The following is an 18,610-nucleotide window of genomic DNA, read 5'->3' as shown; positions in this document are numbered from 1 at the left end:
ATCGATGTGAGAGAAACACATCGATTGATTGCCTTCTGCACGTGCCCCAACCAGTGTCCTTGACCTGAATCGAAACCAGGACCCTCAGTCTGCAGGCTGACACTCTATCCACTAAGCCGAGCCAGCTAGGGTTGGCCTTGCAATTCAGGAGGGCATCTTGGAAGAGGAGCTGGGTCATCCATGACTTCTTACTGCTCCTGTAGTACATTGCCAGTATGTGCTCACTGATATACTTGAAGGCTCCGGGTTTCTCACTGTGACAGATTACAAAGGGCTTCAATTTGTAGCCAACAACACTGACCCAAGCAAAACTGCTGTCCTGTCCTTAAAAGCCTTGAAACCTGGCATTGACTTAGTCTCCTTATGGATGAAAGTCCTTTCAGGCATCCATTTCCAGAACAGGGAGGTTTCATCCATATTGAATATTTGCTCTGGCAGGTAACATTCCTCCACAAACAGCTTATCCGGAGTTTCCAAAACTTCTTCAGCTGCCTTCACATCAGCACTCGTAGACTAAACACTCACTCTCACGTTATAGAATGAATGATGATTCTTGAATTGTTTAAACCACCCAGAACTATCAGGTAATTCACCATCATGGTTGGGTCCAGCCTTTTCTTTCAAGATCACATACTTTTTGTTTTGGCTGTGACCGTCACAGTGCTGACAGGGACACACTTCTCTGTTTGGTCTTCAATCCAGGTCATTAGAAGTTCCTTCAGGTCTGATATACGCCCTTCTCGGATTTTTGTGAGTATCCTTCCCTCTAATGAAGTAGGTCTTTTAACAGCTTCCATCACTTTGATCTTGTTCTTCAAGATCGTAGCTATGGTGGAATGGAACATGCCTGACTGGCGCGTAATAACTATTGCTAATTTTCCACCTTTGCAGCCCTTGATCACTTTTAATTTTGTTTCCAAGTCAATCACTCAACATGGCCTCTTGCTGGCAACATTAGCAGTGGATAGTGTATGCTTAGGGGCCATGATGAACAAAACAATATGAGATTAAATCAAGCACAAGAGAAGTTATGCAATTAAGGGATGCAGTAACATGAGATGTATGAGGCTGCTGTTGGCATAACATGGCATACTATTTTACAGCAAACTTCTTTAATAAGTAGAAATAGTACATCTAATAAAAAGCATAGTATAGTAAATACATAAACCAATAACATAATTGCACTTTTACATGACTGGCAGTACAGTAGGTTTGTTTACACCAGCATCACCACAAACTAGCATTAAGTGAGTAATGTGTTGTGCTACGATGTTTTGACAGCAACGACATCACTAGGCGATAGGAAATTTTCAGCTCCACTGTAATCTTATGGTACCACTGTCATATAAGCCGTCCACTGTTGACCAAAACATTGTTATGCAGATCATGACTGTACATGCCAAGCAAGTAGGAGACGGTTACTACCCTCAATAAATGTATGTTTACTGGTAAAATGCAACATGCCTAACCATGATGTGAGCTTTAAATAAAAGAACTGGCATAAAAGTTAAACATCTGAAATCATGACACATCATCTCCTTTCTAAGTAAGTCAAGCTTGTTAATTGGAGGGACTTAAACTCACTCAGTATTAATAGAGTATTTACTAAGTGCTGAAGATTGACCTTAAGGACAAATATACAACATGCAAACTGTATTCTTGAGGATTTTAATTTTTTAGGTAGAGGACATTTAAAAAACCAGCAGGTATCATTATATTAAGAGAAATAAGCCAGGCAATGAAAGAAAAATACCACATGATCTCACTCATTTATGGAAAATAAAGAACACTATAACCTGATGAACAAAAAGATAGATACAGAGGAAGTAAAGCACTGAACAGACTGTCAGATTACAGCAGGAAGGCTGGGGAGTGTTGGGGACGGGGGGTGGGGGGGTGGAAATAGATCAACCAAAGGACTTGTATGCATGAATATAAGCACAACCAATGGACACAAGATACTGGGGGCGGGGGTGGTAGGATGAGGGCATGCGACAGGGGGTAGGGGAAGTTGGGGGAAGGTAAATGGGGAAAAAAAGGAGATATATGTACTACTATATGTAATACTTTAAACAATAAAAAAATTAAAAAAGTCAACTGAAACCATTAATTAAAAAATAAAAAACCAGCAGGTAGGTTTTGAAGGTGGTAAGAGCAAGAACTGCTGGGAAGGAGGGACAGCATATGATGTGCAGACAATGGTAAGCATGTCACATGGCAGGGAAGCCAGGGTTTTTTTCTTGGGTAAATTTCAAACTACATCTGTGAAAGAAAAGTAAGTGTGGGAGGGGCAGAATGAGAATGTCCTAAAGCCAAGATGGAAGAATGCAGGATGGGTATAGAATGGCCAGGAAACTTGTGTGAGAAAGATGACATGTGGCACAGACCTAAGTGGTTAGAGAAACAGATTATTAGCCATGCAGAACCCAAAGGACAAATGCCCTCCAAGGGTCTTGCTTGAGTTAATGGCATAATTTTGATGTCCCTCAGAGTGATGAAGTCTGTAGCTTCTATACTGCAAAATATCAATATTTAACGAGTGTCTCATACAATCTTTCCATAGTTTCATAATCAGGTACTCTGGCATTTTGTCTAGGCACCAAAATGATTTCTATTCAATTTATTTTAATGTAAAATTTTGCTTGAAAAATGTTTACTTAGCAATTCAGGCTAGATATTTTCTCCATACTAATAAGATTAACTGCAGTGACATTTTATAATTGATGATTCATCACGAGCTAAAAATATGATTAAAAGATTGCTCGTATACCACATTGACTGTCACTGGGGACAAGACCTGGTGCCTGGGGTGAGGAGGAGTAAGAGAGACTTTTCACTCTTCTATGTCTTTTGGATTTTGTGTCCTATACAAATACTTCTTATTCAAACAAATTCACATACAACCTTAAAAAAATAAAATTGCTTTGTGTTGTGAGAATGTTATGCACAAAGTTGATTTAATTTAATCTATATGCCATAATAAAGGACAGGATAAAAATAGTCTGGGATTATTTTCAGAGGTGAAGAAAAAACTCACACATTCATGGATGACATTCTCATGTAAAACTCATTATTCTGCCTCTTAAAACCTCAGTGTACACTTCTCACAAACCACATGTGTCAACTCATTCAAATCTTAATTTGACATGAGGAGCCTATTGCTCCTTCCATCATTTCCCAAGAGAGCCCTGTAAAATTCAAAATGTTTTCTCTCAGAGTCATGTAAAAATAGCAATGATAAGGACAAAATGCTCTCATACTAAGGTATTGTTGATGTCATATTCTTCTGAAAACTGCTCCGAGTTCTTATAAGTGAACTACTTTAGTAAACCAAGCAATAAACTTCTGATACATCCAAATTTGAGGTGAACCATGACAACAAAAACCTTGACAACATACTTTCAATGGATTTGAAGTTTCAATGACATCTTATCCAAGAAATTAAAAAAAAAATGTTGCCTTACTTTGTGACCATTCAAATATTCTATATAATAAAAGCCCAGCGACCAAATGGCAGAATGACCAGAATGACCGGTGGACCAGTTGCTATGATGCACACTGACCAACAGGGGGCAGACGCTCAATGCAGGAGCTGCCCCCCTGGTGGTCAGTGCACTCCCATAGTGGGAGCGCCGCACAGCTGACCAGGATGAGCGACTGCTCCTGGGAGCAGTTGCTCAGAGGGCAGGTCCACAGCTGCTCGGCTGACCTGGATGAGTGGCTGCTCCCACAGCAGGCCAATCCCCGAAGGCTACCCCCCTCCCCACCAGTGCACAAATCCTGTGCACCAGGCCTCTAGTATTTTCTATAAGAAAAAACACTTTAGGGAAGAGTGTTTGCCCAGACTTCTCGGCGTGTTGGTGTAGACAAGAGGTCGCTGCTCTGGCTAATCCTCCAATGATGCTCTTTTTATTATGTGAAAAGCAGCATCATGGTCCACCCTCTATTTAGTTTTCACTACAGTATTTAGAAATTGTCACAAGAATTGACAAAAGCTTTCCACCTTAAATATTTATTATGGATAAAATTTATTAGTGTGCTAAAACTAAAGTGTATATATTTTGATAAAAAATACAGTCTCAAAAATAAATACAGTCTCAATGGACATTCCTAAAATGCATTTATGAATTACAAAGGGGAAAAGAGAAGAGAAACACGGCAGGCAGCACCTCACTAAGTGATCAGAGTTAATGCCCCCAATTCCCTAGGAAGGACACAGGCCATTTCTGTGTTTTCGATGTCAAAGCACTAACCAAATCTAGTCACAATGCATCAGATGAACCACAGTAAGCACATCTCACAAAATAAATGTTTGGTCAATATCATGAAAAAATAAAATAAAGAAAGGCTGAGTGTGGAGAGCGGCTACAGTGTTTGGACAGGTTCAAGCCTTGGACTAATGAGAGGGCACAGTTCTCTCATGGCCACGTGCAAGTCCCAGCTTGGAGGGCAGAGCCCTCCCAGCACAATTATAGCCAACAGCTATAGTTGTAAGCTTGAACCTATGGTCTGAACACGTGGCCCCATGTGCCTGAGTGATGTGGGCTTGATAGAGTTCAGGTGCATGTAATTGAGTAAGCTCGAAACTCAGGAGAATGTTGTAAACATCTTGACCACGTCCTTACTTTGCCTCGTGGAATCTGGCTATAAAATAAAGACATAGCTTGTAGTCTGTGGCACTGTCACTAGCTCTCCATCAGAGAAGACAGCGTCCCACCCAGAGCGAGATTTCTTCTCTTGTCTGTCCTTTCTCAATCCTTCACCGCCCCCTCTCAGGGTCACAGAAGCTGGCTGAGCTGGTGCGACACATAAGGCGCCCAACATGGGGCTGAATGTGCCATGGCCGTGCCGGCTCGCCACAGCTGAGGTATTGTTAGAGTAAAGGAGAAAAAGAAATTAAATGTACTACTTGATTCTGGATTGGATTACTGCCACGATCATCACCTGAGACTATTTTCACGGGTAGATGAGCTGGATGGAAAGACATGGTGCCAACTAGTGAAGGGTGTTCAGGGTAGAGCCCAGTTCAGAGCCAAGATGATCTGGATGCATACATGAGAAGAACTGTAAAGAGACAACTAATTCATTCATGATACCACCCCATCCAAGCTGCTCCATTAACTTTCATCTGGATTGCTACCTAAAGTGATAAACAGAGTCCATAGTTGATCATCTGGATTTCATCTAAAGGCTTCTCAGACCAGCACAGACCTGGCCTAAGAGGTCTGTGAAGTTGGGCCCCTGGCGCTTTCTCGAACCTTCCCCAGCAACCCTTAGCTGGATAGGCACTCTCTATGCTGGCCTTCCTTCTGTTACAACTAAAGTTTCATATAATTAAACTGAAATTCAAATGGAGAGCAAATGGGAGAGCAAAAGAACAAAAGAGAACTGTGACACCGAAAGACTTCCAAGGATTTGATCTCAAAAAAGTACTAGATTTAGTAAATTAGTGTTATGTTTACCATAAAAAATTCTTGGTTTAGCTTTGCTGTTATGATTTTTACAATATACATTTTTTAAGTAAAAGTTAATTTTCTCCAAATGTAGAAAGTAATATGAATATATGTCAGAGATTTGTCTTGGGATCATCAAAATGTCAATCCAAGAACTATTTAATAACATAAGAGAAATAAATATTTCAGAGCACCAGGTAATAAATGTTATTGAAAATGTGTGCATATCCAATAAAAATAGCATTTCAGAAGCAAAGTTATACATTTAGATATTAATTTCCTCATTTATATAAGTACAGGCTCTTTTATAAACATAATCTCATTTGAAAAGGACAGAGACACAGATGACAACAGAATGTTAGGCTTAAAAACTATAATTAAAAAAAAACTACCTCTGAAAGACCATTATAATTACACTAGAGGCCCGATGCACGAAATTCGTGCAAGGGGCTTGGCCCTTGCAGCCCTGCCTTCCTCTGGAAGGTCGTTCAGCTGTCTGGCCTAATTAGCATATTATGCTTTTATTATTTTATAGATTTGCATCTTCAGGTTCCCAATTCTCTTTTATTAATTTTGATTCTGATAACCATTTTTAAGTAGCCATAACATATCTATATGAAAATACATGGGTGCAAAGGAAATGGTTTCTCAAATTTATTTTTTTAAATTAATAATATGATTTAACTTAATCAACATGTTCACAAATTAGGTGCTTTGGATTCCATAGAAATCTACTTGAGAGTTCCTGTTTCTGAACTTCAGATTAAATATGGAATATGTTTATCATGTGTGAGTTTGTCATGAACAAGAAAGAAAATGTGTGACTGATTAATACACCTTAGTTCTAATTTCTCATTATATGCCAAGAATAACCTTTTCCCTACATCAGAACCATGTATAAGATGTTTTAGGATTACTTTTAGGTGAACACGACAGGGCAAAATTGAGAACTTAAATATGTGTTTATAAATGTGTAAACCTGAAGCTGAACGGGCATGCCACTCCTGGTTCCAGCTAGGACCTTGTGGTTTGGGGGGACGTGCCTGTCGCATTACATAAAAGGTCACAGGGTGCTGGGAGGACGTCCCAGAGCTCTGGCTGACTGAACCTATCCTCCTCCCCCCACACCACCCCCTTTATTCCCCCTCCAAGCCATCCAATAAATTAAAGACACAGTTCAGTAAAAAACAGTGGGCTCTGCTGTGCCAGATCCCTCATCTCTTTTTCTAGCCATTTTGCTACCCCTGAATCCTTTTTAAAAATTCTAGAGATCTCACTGGCTACATTGGAATGCTTACCAGAAACAATAACCCCATTATAGGATGCAAATAAAAGCTAAAAAAAAAAAGTAATTCTTATTTGCCATCCGGATACAGAGCCTACAGGACAACAGTGTGGTGCTGAAGAGAAGGGTGGGGCTGAGCAGGTGCACGTTGCCCGAACTTCAGTAAAGCAGGGCGGGACCTATCTATCGTACATGCTGATTTCTGCACCAGCTTCCCTTGGAAGAGAGGGTCCTGAGAATGAAGAATGTCTCAAGACCACCGTGCCAGGCAGTAAAATCTTGGAAATACTGTCATTGATACATACACAGTACAAACATATGCTTTTTTAGCACAACTGTAACAAAAATGATTTTCTGAGAAATGTAACAAATATAGTTTTCTATGAAACATGCTTGATCTAATTGCCAAACAGTATTATAAAGAAATGTTTATTCCCAAACAAGAGAAAACTAATATTCACATCATCCTTTTAAAGCAATACTACCATCCAAGTGATTAGGAAAACAGCCCTAAGTCTGCAGATGTAAAATGAACTACATTTTCCCATCATGTAGTAAACGTTCAGAAGTAATCCACGTTATTATTCACAGCATGCATTCTCTTCGCATTTGGTCTGAAGGGCACATACCTTAAAAGTAAACTCAGTTCTGTTCTAATTTCCCTCAGACGCATTCACATATCAGAGAGTACTTCTCTCCTTGTGGAATTTCTACTTACTTATCCTCTTGGAAACTATTTGTTAACTTAGAAATTCAGATAGGAAAAAGTTCTACAGATTTTTCTTAAAGGGACGCTGTCTTCCTCATTATCAACCTCACCAATACGTTCATAAAAGCATTTTTTCATAATCCTGTTTTTAATATTTTCAACCAATGTTAACATTTTGATACAGAGGAAACATTTCTTTTAAGCAGAGCTAGATTTTTGAAGTTAACCATGAATTGATATTAATATTGATTCTCAGTAAGCCACCTCATTAGAAATGGCTCTGCCCTGGCCGGTGCGGCTCCGTTGGTTGGAGCCTCATCCTGTACACCAAAAGGCTGTGGGTTCGATTCCCGGTCATGGCACATACCTTGGTTGAGGGATTCATCCCCCGTCGGGGCTCATAAGGGAGGTAACCAACTGATGTTTCTCTCTCACATCAATGTTTTTTTTGTCTCCCTCTCTCCCCCTGTCTCCCTGTCTCTGTTTCTCTCTAAAAATCAGTAAACATATCTTTCTTTTTTTATATATATTTTATTGATTTTTACAGGGAGGAAGGGAGAGGGATAGAGAGCTAGAAACGTCGATGAGAGAGAAACATCGACCAGCTGCCTCCTGCACATCCCCTACTGGGGATGTGCCCGCAACCAAGGTACATGCCCTTGACCGGAATTGAACCTGGGACCTTTCAGTCCGCAAGCCGACGCTCTATCCACTGAGCCAAACCGGTTTCGGCAGTAAACATATCTTCAGGTGAGGTACAAAAAAAGAGAAAAAAAAAAGGTTCCATCTTGCACCACTTAAATTATTTCAGGAAGGATTCACATACCTGGGAATATTCGAAGTCAGTGATGGGGGCTATACTCTTGATGTAGTCTGACCGAAATTGATTTTCTGGGTTGGCCAGTGGAACCGGAGGTATTATAGTACTCATCGCCGAGATAATTGTCTAAAACGGAATAAAGAACAATGTATTTGTGGATGACTATAACACAGGCTCCATGTATGATAAGCGAATGTATAATTTCTGTCTACTTAGCTTTAGAGAGCAGAGTACTTAACTTTTCTAGCAAACAACCATTAAGTAAAAGTCCTTACCACAATAGCATCTTTAACATTTTTCCGGATGTCCAGGATTTTCTGCTTCTTTTCCCTGCATTAAAAGAGAATTGTTATTAACTTCTTTCGTCGTCAGCAATGATTTGAATGAATTGGCTGGAAGTTTAAATTTCCAGCTGCAGCCCCCGGCTAGACTGGTTTTCCTAGCGGTCAACACCAACCCTCAGAACAACAGTTCTTATCTGCAAAGTTTTTGTCTGGGAAGGGAAAACATGCCCCTTTTCTAGTTTGTACTCTAAACAAATTTGAATGCACGCATTGCAGTCTATAGCTTTACACAACCAAACACGGCAAGCCTGTCATGAACAATGCCTATAAAAACTATACAGCTACCCTTGCAAATATATTTGATTTGAATCTATCCATGTGTTGATAGGTATGAATTGAAATGGATGCAGACAATTGATATATAGAGAAAAGTATACAATGACATGCTGGTTAAGTGTGTTCAGAGCAGTACCAAGAATACAGATCAATACCTCAAGAATGCCTAATAAATCATATTTTGTTAAGCAAGTTATTTTTTTTTTTTATCTAGAAAAAGGATTCACCTAAATATACCAAATTCAACAATACACTCCTATATTTTTCTCCCTAAAAGGTGTATTCAGCGATTAATGCAACTGCCTAGACTAGAAAGCACTTTAGGGAAGGCTGGGAAAGAAGTGACAGCTTGCACACAGTTTTGAAGCAAAACCGAAACTGGTCATTTCTTACTCGGGATTAAATCCATTGACGTGCAGGATCCTCATTTGCTTGACGATAGTGCTTTTCCCAGACTCACCAGCCCCTGCAAACAAACAAACAAAAAAGGATGCTGTGATCTGTAGCCGGACGCCCTGGCCATCGTTCACACCGACCCACACTAAGCAATTATCCTGCCCCGAGGCAGGCATTTTCAAGTTGAGGCCGGCGCTGGGCTGGCCGGGGCGGCCGGGGGCGCGGGCTGTGCGCTCCGGGCCGGGCCCCGCCGCGCCGTCCCGCCTTACCCAGGAGGAGCAGGCGGTGAGTCGCTTTGTAAGCCAGGCGCTCCTTCTGCAACTGCTTCTCGATCTTTTTGTTGGCCTCGCGTCTTTCTTTCTCATCGACGCCCTGGTCTTCTGTGGTCTTGCTGTTGCCCAAGCAGCCCATGCCTGCCCGCTCGCTGGGACGCCGGGCGCCGTTAGGAATTTGCACAAAAAGCAACAGGGAGCAGCAGCTGAGGGCGGGTCCTGCGGTGGCCTCTCTTCCCGGCGGCTGAAAGAGATGGCCCGGCCCGGTCTCTCGGTGTTTCGGGATCCGAACAGGCGGTCTTCTCCCTCCCGCTGCGCCCCCGCAAACTCCCAACTAGGAAGGATGCCGGGAAGACGCACGGAGCCGAGTGCCTGCGGGGACGGTTTCGGTTTGGACGCGCGGCAGTGAGCTGGTCAAAGATAACTATCTAGGACGGTCTGCTGGGTAAACCGCGGACCGTGAACGGAGGAAGGGGCGCGGGCCGCCAGGCTCTGCGGGAGCAGCCGGGGAGGCGCTGCGCCCTCCACTCGCCCAGGTTCCCGGCCCCGCTCAGCCTCGCTCAGCCCCCGCCCCGCTGCCCAGCGGGAAGCGCCCGGACGGGACCCGAGGGCTGTGCGCTCCGCCCGGTGCGCCCGCAGGCTGGTGGCCGAGCGCAGCGGGAGGGACGGAGTGTGTGCGGCGTCCCCGCAGGGCGACTGTGGGGCACCAACCCGCCACGCCGCCCGCCCCGGCGGCAGCAGGGGACCTGCGTTTCCTCCCGGGTCCGGGCTCCGCGGGCCTGTGCGCAGGGAAGGGCGGCAGGGAGGCTGGCCCGGGGGTGTGGGAGGGATGCTAGCGCTAACGGAGCTGCAGGGGCGGGAGCTGACCTCCCAGGGCCCGGCCGTGGGAGGCTCACCCTCGTGGGGTCCCGACCGCTGCCAGGTGGCTGTCTCGCACCCCGAGCCCGGGAGAGTGGGTGGACGAGCGAGCGCTCCCCGCAGACACGTCAGGTGCCTCCCGCTCATAGGCAGGCGAGGCCGCGGGATCATACATATTCTATCAGGGAGGAGGATCTGCGAGCGGCTCACCGGGCGCCCGCCTCTGCTCCCCGCGCTTTCTAGACGATTCCTGCGCACCCACGCCGCCCCTCCGCCTCTCGTCTTGACGCCCAGCCCCCGGCCCTCCTTGGCAGCCCTCTCCACGGCTCTACTCTTTTCTAGGGGGCACGCTGGCCTCGAACTTGGCATTGTAGCCAAGGACCAGAGGAGGGCAGGAGGCAGGTGTGTCCTCCTGGACTGTGACGGTGACCTAGGCCCCTCCATTCCTGCCACAGCAGCTCCAGGGGCGCCAGCCGCTCCGCACTAGCCTGGCCCTGGGGGGGAGGAGGACAGAAGCGGTGCCCGGAGCTGCGGAGACCCCTGCCCTGTGCGTTGCGGTGGCAAGCTGCGGGGCTCCGGGCTCCAGGCTCCAGGGGCCCGGGCACTGCACAAGGATTCCTCCCCATGCCGTCGCTAGGCTCTGCCTTCAAGTGCTCCACTCTTCTCCAAACCCACAACAGTGCCTTCACTTCCGCCGTGGCGTGGCCTTGCCCCGCACAGAGAGCCGATCCCCACAGAGCAGAACGGGGCTCCCTGCCAGGCTGCCCCTGCGCCCAGGGGCATGGCAGTCTTCACCCTGTCAATGTGTCCCCTCTCCTCTGATCGCCCCTCTCTCTTCAAACCCTTTCCTCTTGGCTTGTTCCCTCCACGTGTACAAATACCTCCAACTCTGTCCCATTTAAAACCAACAGCACCGCCTTCATGGCAAGTGGCCGGTTAGTCCCACCCGCTTCCCTCCTGCCCACCACTGCCCGGAGTTAAAAGGGAACGTGACTCCCGTGTCCGGCCTCACCTGTTCATACCTCACCTGTTCATACAGCCCACCCCCCTGCACTGGAAATACTCCCACCACGGTCATCCGCGGTGTCCCGGGGGGCTAAACGTCACCCGTGAGCTTTGGTGTGTGTGTGTGTTTTAAAACATGGAACACTTCATGAATGTGCGCGTCATCCCCGCGCTGGGGCCATGCTAATCTTCTCTGTGACTTGACTTCCTCTGGCCTCTCGGTGGGGCGGGCTCTGTCTGTGCTCGAGAAGCTCTTTGTCCTCCAGCTGCCACCAGGTGGTCTTTCTGATTTCCCGCCTGCCCTCGGGCTGGGGACTCTCCACTCCTCCACCGGGTGGAGGCACCTTGGACCCACTACAGCCTCTCCCCGCTGGTGGGGCTGACTGCCTCCTCATACGGTGGACACACAGCGCTGTGTCCATGTCAGCGCTCCAGCCCAGCTCACACCCTGGCTGTCCAACCAGATCCTGGAAGGCAGTCCTGACTCCTTTTCCTTCTTGGCAACCCAGGTAGGATCTTGTTGATCGGTGTCCTGCGTATCAGTCCTATCCCTTCTACCCCATCTGCCACGGCCATGGCCTCAGGTCCCTAATCTAACCTGGATTTCAGCAGAAGGCGAGAGAAGGTATATAAAAATGGCATAGTGTAGTGGAATGTTTATAAGGACTTGTCAGTTTTTTAAATGCCAAGATTTCTATGAATTGTTAGTGGGAAGAGAAGGGGACAAAACAAGTCCCATGAAAACTCTTAAAGGGAGAATTAAGTTAGAACCCAGAAGCTACACTTTGAAGGTAGCCTGATATTTGGTTTCCCTAAAAATAGAGCAAAATGTTTCCACTTGTTAAAAATTAGGAATTAGGGTGAAATATAACTTTGTATATGCTGAATTTTATATGATTGCATGATCAGACCTAATAGAACAGGTCTGCACTATACGACCTACAGCGTGTCCCAAAAGATAGACTGCTAAACATTCTAAAATGTACACAGCATTTCTTAAAAGAAATGCAAAGTCTATCTTTTCCTAGTCCTATCTTTATCTGGGAAACTGATCCTCATTTGTGTTTCCAACCATGGGATCAGCATTCAAAATTCTAGCTGGTTCACCTAGAGCAGGGGGAGTGGAGCTGTAGGTAGAGCACTAAGCGCAGCCAGGAGCTGCTGGCAATGCAAGCATCTGTTGCCAGGCAACGGCTGCAGCAGCAGCACCATCACCACCACCACCACCACCACCACCACCACCACCACCACCACCACCACCACCGTGGTGGATCAGCACACACCCACCTTCAGGCAGGTGCCAGCAGAGGGGCAGAGGTGCTGGTTCAAGGAAATGCTGGGCCTGCAAAGTAGGTGAGGGAGGGCCCTGGTCCCATCAGGGAGAACTGGCAAAAAAGGGCAAAAGACAAAGTGATGTTTTCCTCACTCTTGTTGATGTTTAGGACAGACAGGGTGTCTCTGAAGTCTCAGTGAATTTGGAAGTTTAATTACTCACATTTCTTTTATATTCCTTAGTTTTGTGAATTTGGAATACTGTAATGATTTTTAAATTTGGTTTTGTTTCAGTCCCTCTGACTGAATAGCAAATATACAGTATACAAAAAAATTGCACCTGTTCTCTGGTCTGAACTCTAGTCTACGATGGCAATAAAAACAAAATTTGTTTCCCCCATAAATAAGAAACAAAATTTGTTTCTCGCCATAGAAGTTTGACAACTGGGTTAAATATTCAGAGAGACTGTTTGATTCATGACAGGCCTAGATCTAGGAGATGCTGAGCTGCTTTGAAAAAAGACTAGAGTGCTATGTAGCACAAGACACTGGATAGTTGAATTTAATTTAAAAAAAATCAATACTTAAAAAGTGTAATAACTAGTCTTTCAATAGCATTTTATACGTTAGAGATTAATAAAGGTTAAAACTGCACTAAGACTTTTGGAATAGTACATAGAAATTTTAAAAGAAGAGGAACAAAGGAGTTTAGGAAAGGTGAAGAGTCACTAATTCCGTGCAAGGACAATGCTCCAAGAAACCCCAGCTGCGCCAGTTTTGCAGCGAACGCGGCGGCACCAGCTGGGTGACCGCTCCGCACACAGCCCTCACTCCAGGGTGCGCCACTTTAGGCAACTGCTGTTGGCCCCTCTCTCTTCTTCCTCAGTATCTTGGTGGCACCAACCTGTGTAGGTTAATTTCCATTCTTAACAGCGGAGCCCACTCCATGACCTAATCACAACACACTTTAAAAGTACTGTGGTTAATGTTTTACATTTTTATAGGAAAGCGGGGAAACATTTCCCCTTTTGTGCATAACACTCTGCAATCAAATGTCTTACAACTTATTGAAATATCTGTCTCCTTTTCCCCCCTTCTTACTCCGACAGTCAAAGTAATATTAAATAGCTTTTGGAAGTATCATCCATAAAGGGTAGTAATACAGTCTTAGTTCTTGACAAAAATGACAGCTTTAAAAACCAAAATAGCAGCCAATCATGAAGGAAGGTATGCTGCCTCTGATCTCACCCCATGTCCCAAAACCCAGGACTGAAATATCCTCTTTGGCACACACAACTCAGTGTCACAGGCAGGAGTTTCTTACAGCATGAAAACACGAGGCGGGCGGCCACTGAATGATAAGACAACAGAACCCCCATGAAACAGAACAGGGAATCCACGAACAGACTAAAGCTGAAAAGAATCTGTGAAAGACACCAAACTGGGTCAGATTATGAGACAGAAATCAAGGACCAGAGGAGTGAAAATTAGCATTTGACCAGTGAAGGTGAGCATCTCTATTTGTTTAATTCAGTTCTTTAACCTCAGATAGTCTAACAAAACACTGGACTACCGCAGAGATTCAAACACAGGTTTAATTCTTATGTTTCAAATGCTGACGTGAAGTTTCAAAAAGAGTCTAACCAATTTTAAAGATATTTATTTCTTTTTACTAATTAAAAAACATCAGGTGAAGTGAAATGTAAAAACTGTGAACAAACCCCCCACACATAAATACAGTTTAAACCTTAAGGGAAATTTTATGATAAAAAATAGTTTCAGCGCTTAGTTCTAGATATCATGAGTTTATAGTCCCCAAATAACTACATTCACTAACATTTTCTTACAAAGCGAATCAGACTCCACAAAGCCCCCCAAGTTGGAGCAAAAAGAAAGACAAGCCACCTGGTAAGCATTTTAAACGCTTAGCAATGTTCTCCTGGTATCGCTGAGGGGCCCGTGTGGGATGGCAGAGCTGCCAGAAATGTGAAGACAGGGATTCAGTCTTCACGCACGGATTCGATGTTGGACTTCAGCAAGGCCCGCCTGCCTCACAATTATTTTCATATTTTAAGCAAATCATGTAGCAGTATGCTGTAAGGATAGTTAAGAGAAACCAATTTTGTATCTACCCGATGTAGATTCGTATCATTGAACATGTTTATTTCTACCCGCTGGCCATCATCTAAGAGATATACTACAAAGCAGATAAGAAAACTCTAAAGCCGGTTTTTGAAGTTCTTGAGCAGTTGGGGAAGTAAGAAGAGCACACTGCAATCATTCAGAGGACAATGTGTGACACCATACATGAGCCAAGGGCTGAAAGGTGTGGCAGGACCTCTCAGGGGGATGTGAGGGCTCATGGGATTGGGAAAAGCTTCAACAAGGAGGCGGGATGGAGGCGTGTCCTGAAGAATGGTTGGATCACGTAGAAAGAAGGAAAAACTGCAAGGTAAAAGCAAGGGGAAGGGAATTGGTATTGCACAGGAGGGAGACGGGCCGACAATAAGAACTGTCTCAGAGGTAGGGTGAACCAGGTGAGCCACGGGGAATGTATATTCTTGGTATGGAAGTTTTTCTCAAGCTATAAGCGCTCACATGAAGTGTGTAGCTTAGTAATTAACAGCATGGGTCGTTGAGCAAAAGATGCATGCGCTCAAACCCCATGTTATTCTCAGTTTCTTTCTCTGGAAATGGGTGAGGATAATGGCACTCTTCTTATAGTAATGTGGTGAGAATTATTCAGGATCAATTCATCTATCACAGTGCCTGGTGAGTAGTGAGCTCTCAAAAGATGTAGTAATTATTATTTTCATTCAACATTAATTTAATAAATACATATCCATTTTATTCCTCTACATTACCGCTTTTTGAGGAGCTTCTGATTTTTTTCTACTAGGTGGGCACGTGAACAATGAGCTATAGTACAGGCAACCAAGATTTGTTCACTATCTACCTAACCTCAGCTGAGCAGAGTACTCGCTGCTAGCTGGGAACATAAAGGCAACGAGACATGTTAGAAAAACGACAAAAAACACACAAGTAATAGATGAATTGATAAACAAAACGTGGTCTATACATGCAATGGGATATTATTCAGCGTTAAAAAGGAAGGAAATTCTGATACATGCTACAACATGGATGAACTCTAAGACATTGTGCTAAGTGAAATAAGTCAGTCACAGAAGGACAAATACTGTACGATTCCACTTATATGAGGGACCTAGAGAGTTAAATTCATAGAGACAGAGAGAAGTACGGTGGCTGCCAGGGGCTGTGGGTAGGAGGGAATGAGGAGTTAGTGTTTAAGGGGTACAGAGTTTCAGTTTGGGGGAGGAACAAGTTCTGTGGATGGGTGGAGGCAATGGTTGCACAACACTGGAAATGAATGTACTTAATGCCACAGAACTGTACACTTAAAAATGGTTCAAATGGTAAATTTTGTTTTGCATATTTTAGCACAATACAAACAAGAAAAAAATTCGTATGTAGATCACGGCAATTATAGTTTCCTGCCAGCAGGTGGCAATGTAAAGCCTGACGGACAGATGAAGGGACTGAAGGATGTTTTCAAACCAGTGCATTTTCAAACACTTTATAAAATAAGGAATCCGGCCCCTTATTTGTCATGTGTTGTACATATTCCCCTTCTTTCATTTGTTTAATTCCTTTTGGTCTTGTTTATAGCATTTCTTTCGATAAAAAAGTTTAAAAAATTTAATGTAAACATGTTTAACACTATTTCTCTGTATGGCTTTTGGGTTTTATTATCTGACTGGAGAAGGTTTCCGTGTTTTATTTTTGATTTGGCAGATTTGTTTCCCACATTTTAAATAAATTTATTCATATTTGTTTTAAAAAATCAGTGCATTTTCATTCATTCACCACAAAGCATTTTTTGAATACCCCTCCTCCCTACCAAGCCTTGAGATTACAGTAATGAATTAGACACCGTCCCTGTTCTCAAGAAGTTTAACAGTCTAGGAGAAAGGGTCGGACAAGCAATCAAGTTCTCGTGAGTTCTACAGAAAATACAGTGGGAGCACACAGAGGTGTGTGTGTAAAATTATAGAAGTGAAGGAAAGTATTTCTTTTTTTTTCTTTCATTTCATTTCCTAGAGAAATGTATGCTAACCTTTGTAAGCTACTCCTCATTTTAATCTTAAGACACCAAAAGGTGCTTTATTTCCAGCATCTCATTGAGCATCACTACAGCTACATGAGGCACATTATTACCCTCATTTTGAAGATAAGGCTGTTTGTCTGAAGGTCACATAGGAGCCTAAAAGGGGTGGAGTGTGTTGGATCTCAAAGCCCGTGCCCTTTCCAGAAGGAACTCTAAGGCTCTTATAGATGGGAAAAAAAATCACACCATTCTCTCTTCCACTAGTTTCAAAAGGAAAAATCAAACAAGCCCACCTCTTTTCTAACTCAGTTAGGCAGATTAATCTGCATATAATGACTGATGAATTAGTTAACTCTTTGCCCAGTTGCCTTAGCAACTGGTTTCTTTTAGAATTTGGCTTAGTTACAGAGCTTAAAGCAACAGTATTCCTGATAATAGAATGTTAAATTGTACGTGAAATGAAACAGAACCCAAATTTTACCACAGGTGGGAACTATGCACTTTCCTCAGGTTGGAGTGGCTCTTCCTAAAACGTGCAGGGCTGCTGACAAAACACAAGGGACATAGAGCCCAATATCTGTCTACCTTTGCCATTACATGGTTTGTTCATACTTGTCATTAAGTAGGAACCACTTGATGGGTTTAAGTTACAAATTAAAGATTGACATTCAATGGGGCATCTCTGATTGCAGGCAAATCCCACGCCATCTGACATGTATTAGAGCCAGGAGAGCCAGAGAGGAAGAAGGGACATGCAAATACGGAAGCCTGTGGGATGGACTGAAATTGTAGGGACTGCTATAAACTCATGATCTCTAAAACATGGCTGTATATGCTCATAATTATGTGCACCTATGTGTATGTACATTTGTAAGCACGTGTATGTATATGTGTGTATAAATGCGTATACTAGTATTTCTTCCCTTTGTCTGCTGAAAGGCCACGAAGTTCATACACTCAGTAGCAGAGCACCCACCTAGTGCCCAGCATCATTCACCAACAAAGGGAACCAGCACTCCTCAGAGAAATGGCCAGTTCCAGGGCGGGGACAGGGCAGCTTCAAGCTAACCCTGGGACCCTGTTCTGCCAGAAAGTAAGAAAGCGCTTAAGGAATGTTGGGGGCCTGTCACAAGCACACAAGAGCCAGCCTGAAGGGGCTCTCATGTGGCCAACTCCGGGATGATTTGAGCGCCAGAATATTTAGTATGGTAATTAATTCTACAATACTGAAAAATACAGGCATCGCACACGTCTGTGCCAATACAAATAGGTAAATGCATAAGTGGGGGAGGAGGGTGGCACCCAGTGCAGGATTCAGCGATGGAGGTTACATTTAGGGGAACACTTTCATGAGGGACAGGATATCCCCATGGTCTCCCCACTGCATATCAGCTGCAAAGTAAAAAATAATAACCACACCGCGGAGGAACTGGACGAAAGTTTGGGTAATCAAAATAAGCCCCTGAAAAGACACACGTCATCCATGCAGTGTCCTGGAAAGGGAGGCGTAACCTGAACTCAAATCAGACGAAACATCAGGCAAACCTAAAATTTAAAAAACAAAAATGAGGGGACTATTCTTCAAAAACGGCTATATTACAAAAACAAACAAAAGACTGTGGAAATGCTCTAGGTTAGGGGAAACTAAAGAGAGACCAGACCCTAGACTGGATCCTGTACGGCGGGGCCTAAATCTACTCTCAGACTCAGGTACCTTCTGCAAATAAGGGTTACAAAATTTGGGTGCAAATATTTTTAAAAAATGTTTTTATTGATTTTAGAGAGAGGAAGGGA

The 18,610-nt window shown here is 43.9% G+C and overlaps 1 protein-coding gene and 1 pseudogene across 4 annotated transcripts in view; both read right to left on the bottom strand.

Moving 5' to 3' along the window:
- GNAL (G protein subunit alpha L) overlaps positions 1-18,610 on the bottom strand; it is a 101,496-nt gene that overhangs the window by 63,866 nt on the left and 19,020 nt on the right. For 3 of the 4 annotated variants that reach the window (XM_008159745.3, XM_054724320.1, XM_054724321.1), the window contains 3 exons: positions 9,281-9,353; positions 8,543-8,597; positions 8,274-8,393 (listed from right to left, as the gene is read on the bottom strand). In XM_008159745.3, coding sequence (XP_008157967.2) covers positions 8,274-8,393; positions 8,543-8,597; positions 9,281-9,353 — 248 coding nt within the window. Of the gene's footprint in view, positions 1-8,273; positions 8,394-8,542; positions 8,598-9,280; positions 9,354-9,552; positions 9,695-18,610 lie in introns of those variants that run through there. The other variant, XM_054724322.1, reaches the window with a different exon arrangement.
- On the bottom strand, positions 11,549-11,646 carry LOC114230064 (U6 spliceosomal RNA; annotated as a pseudogene).

The sequence above is a fragment of the Eptesicus fuscus genome, chromosome 12, assembly GCF_027574615.1.
Source record: "Eptesicus fuscus isolate TK198812 chromosome 12, DD_ASM_mEF_20220401, whole genome shotgun sequence".
Lineage (NCBI taxonomy): Eukaryota > Metazoa > Chordata > Mammalia > Chiroptera > Vespertilionidae > Eptesicus > Eptesicus fuscus.
Note: the sequence above shows the minus strand (reverse complement) of the source record. Positions and strands in the feature narration are given on the sequence as shown.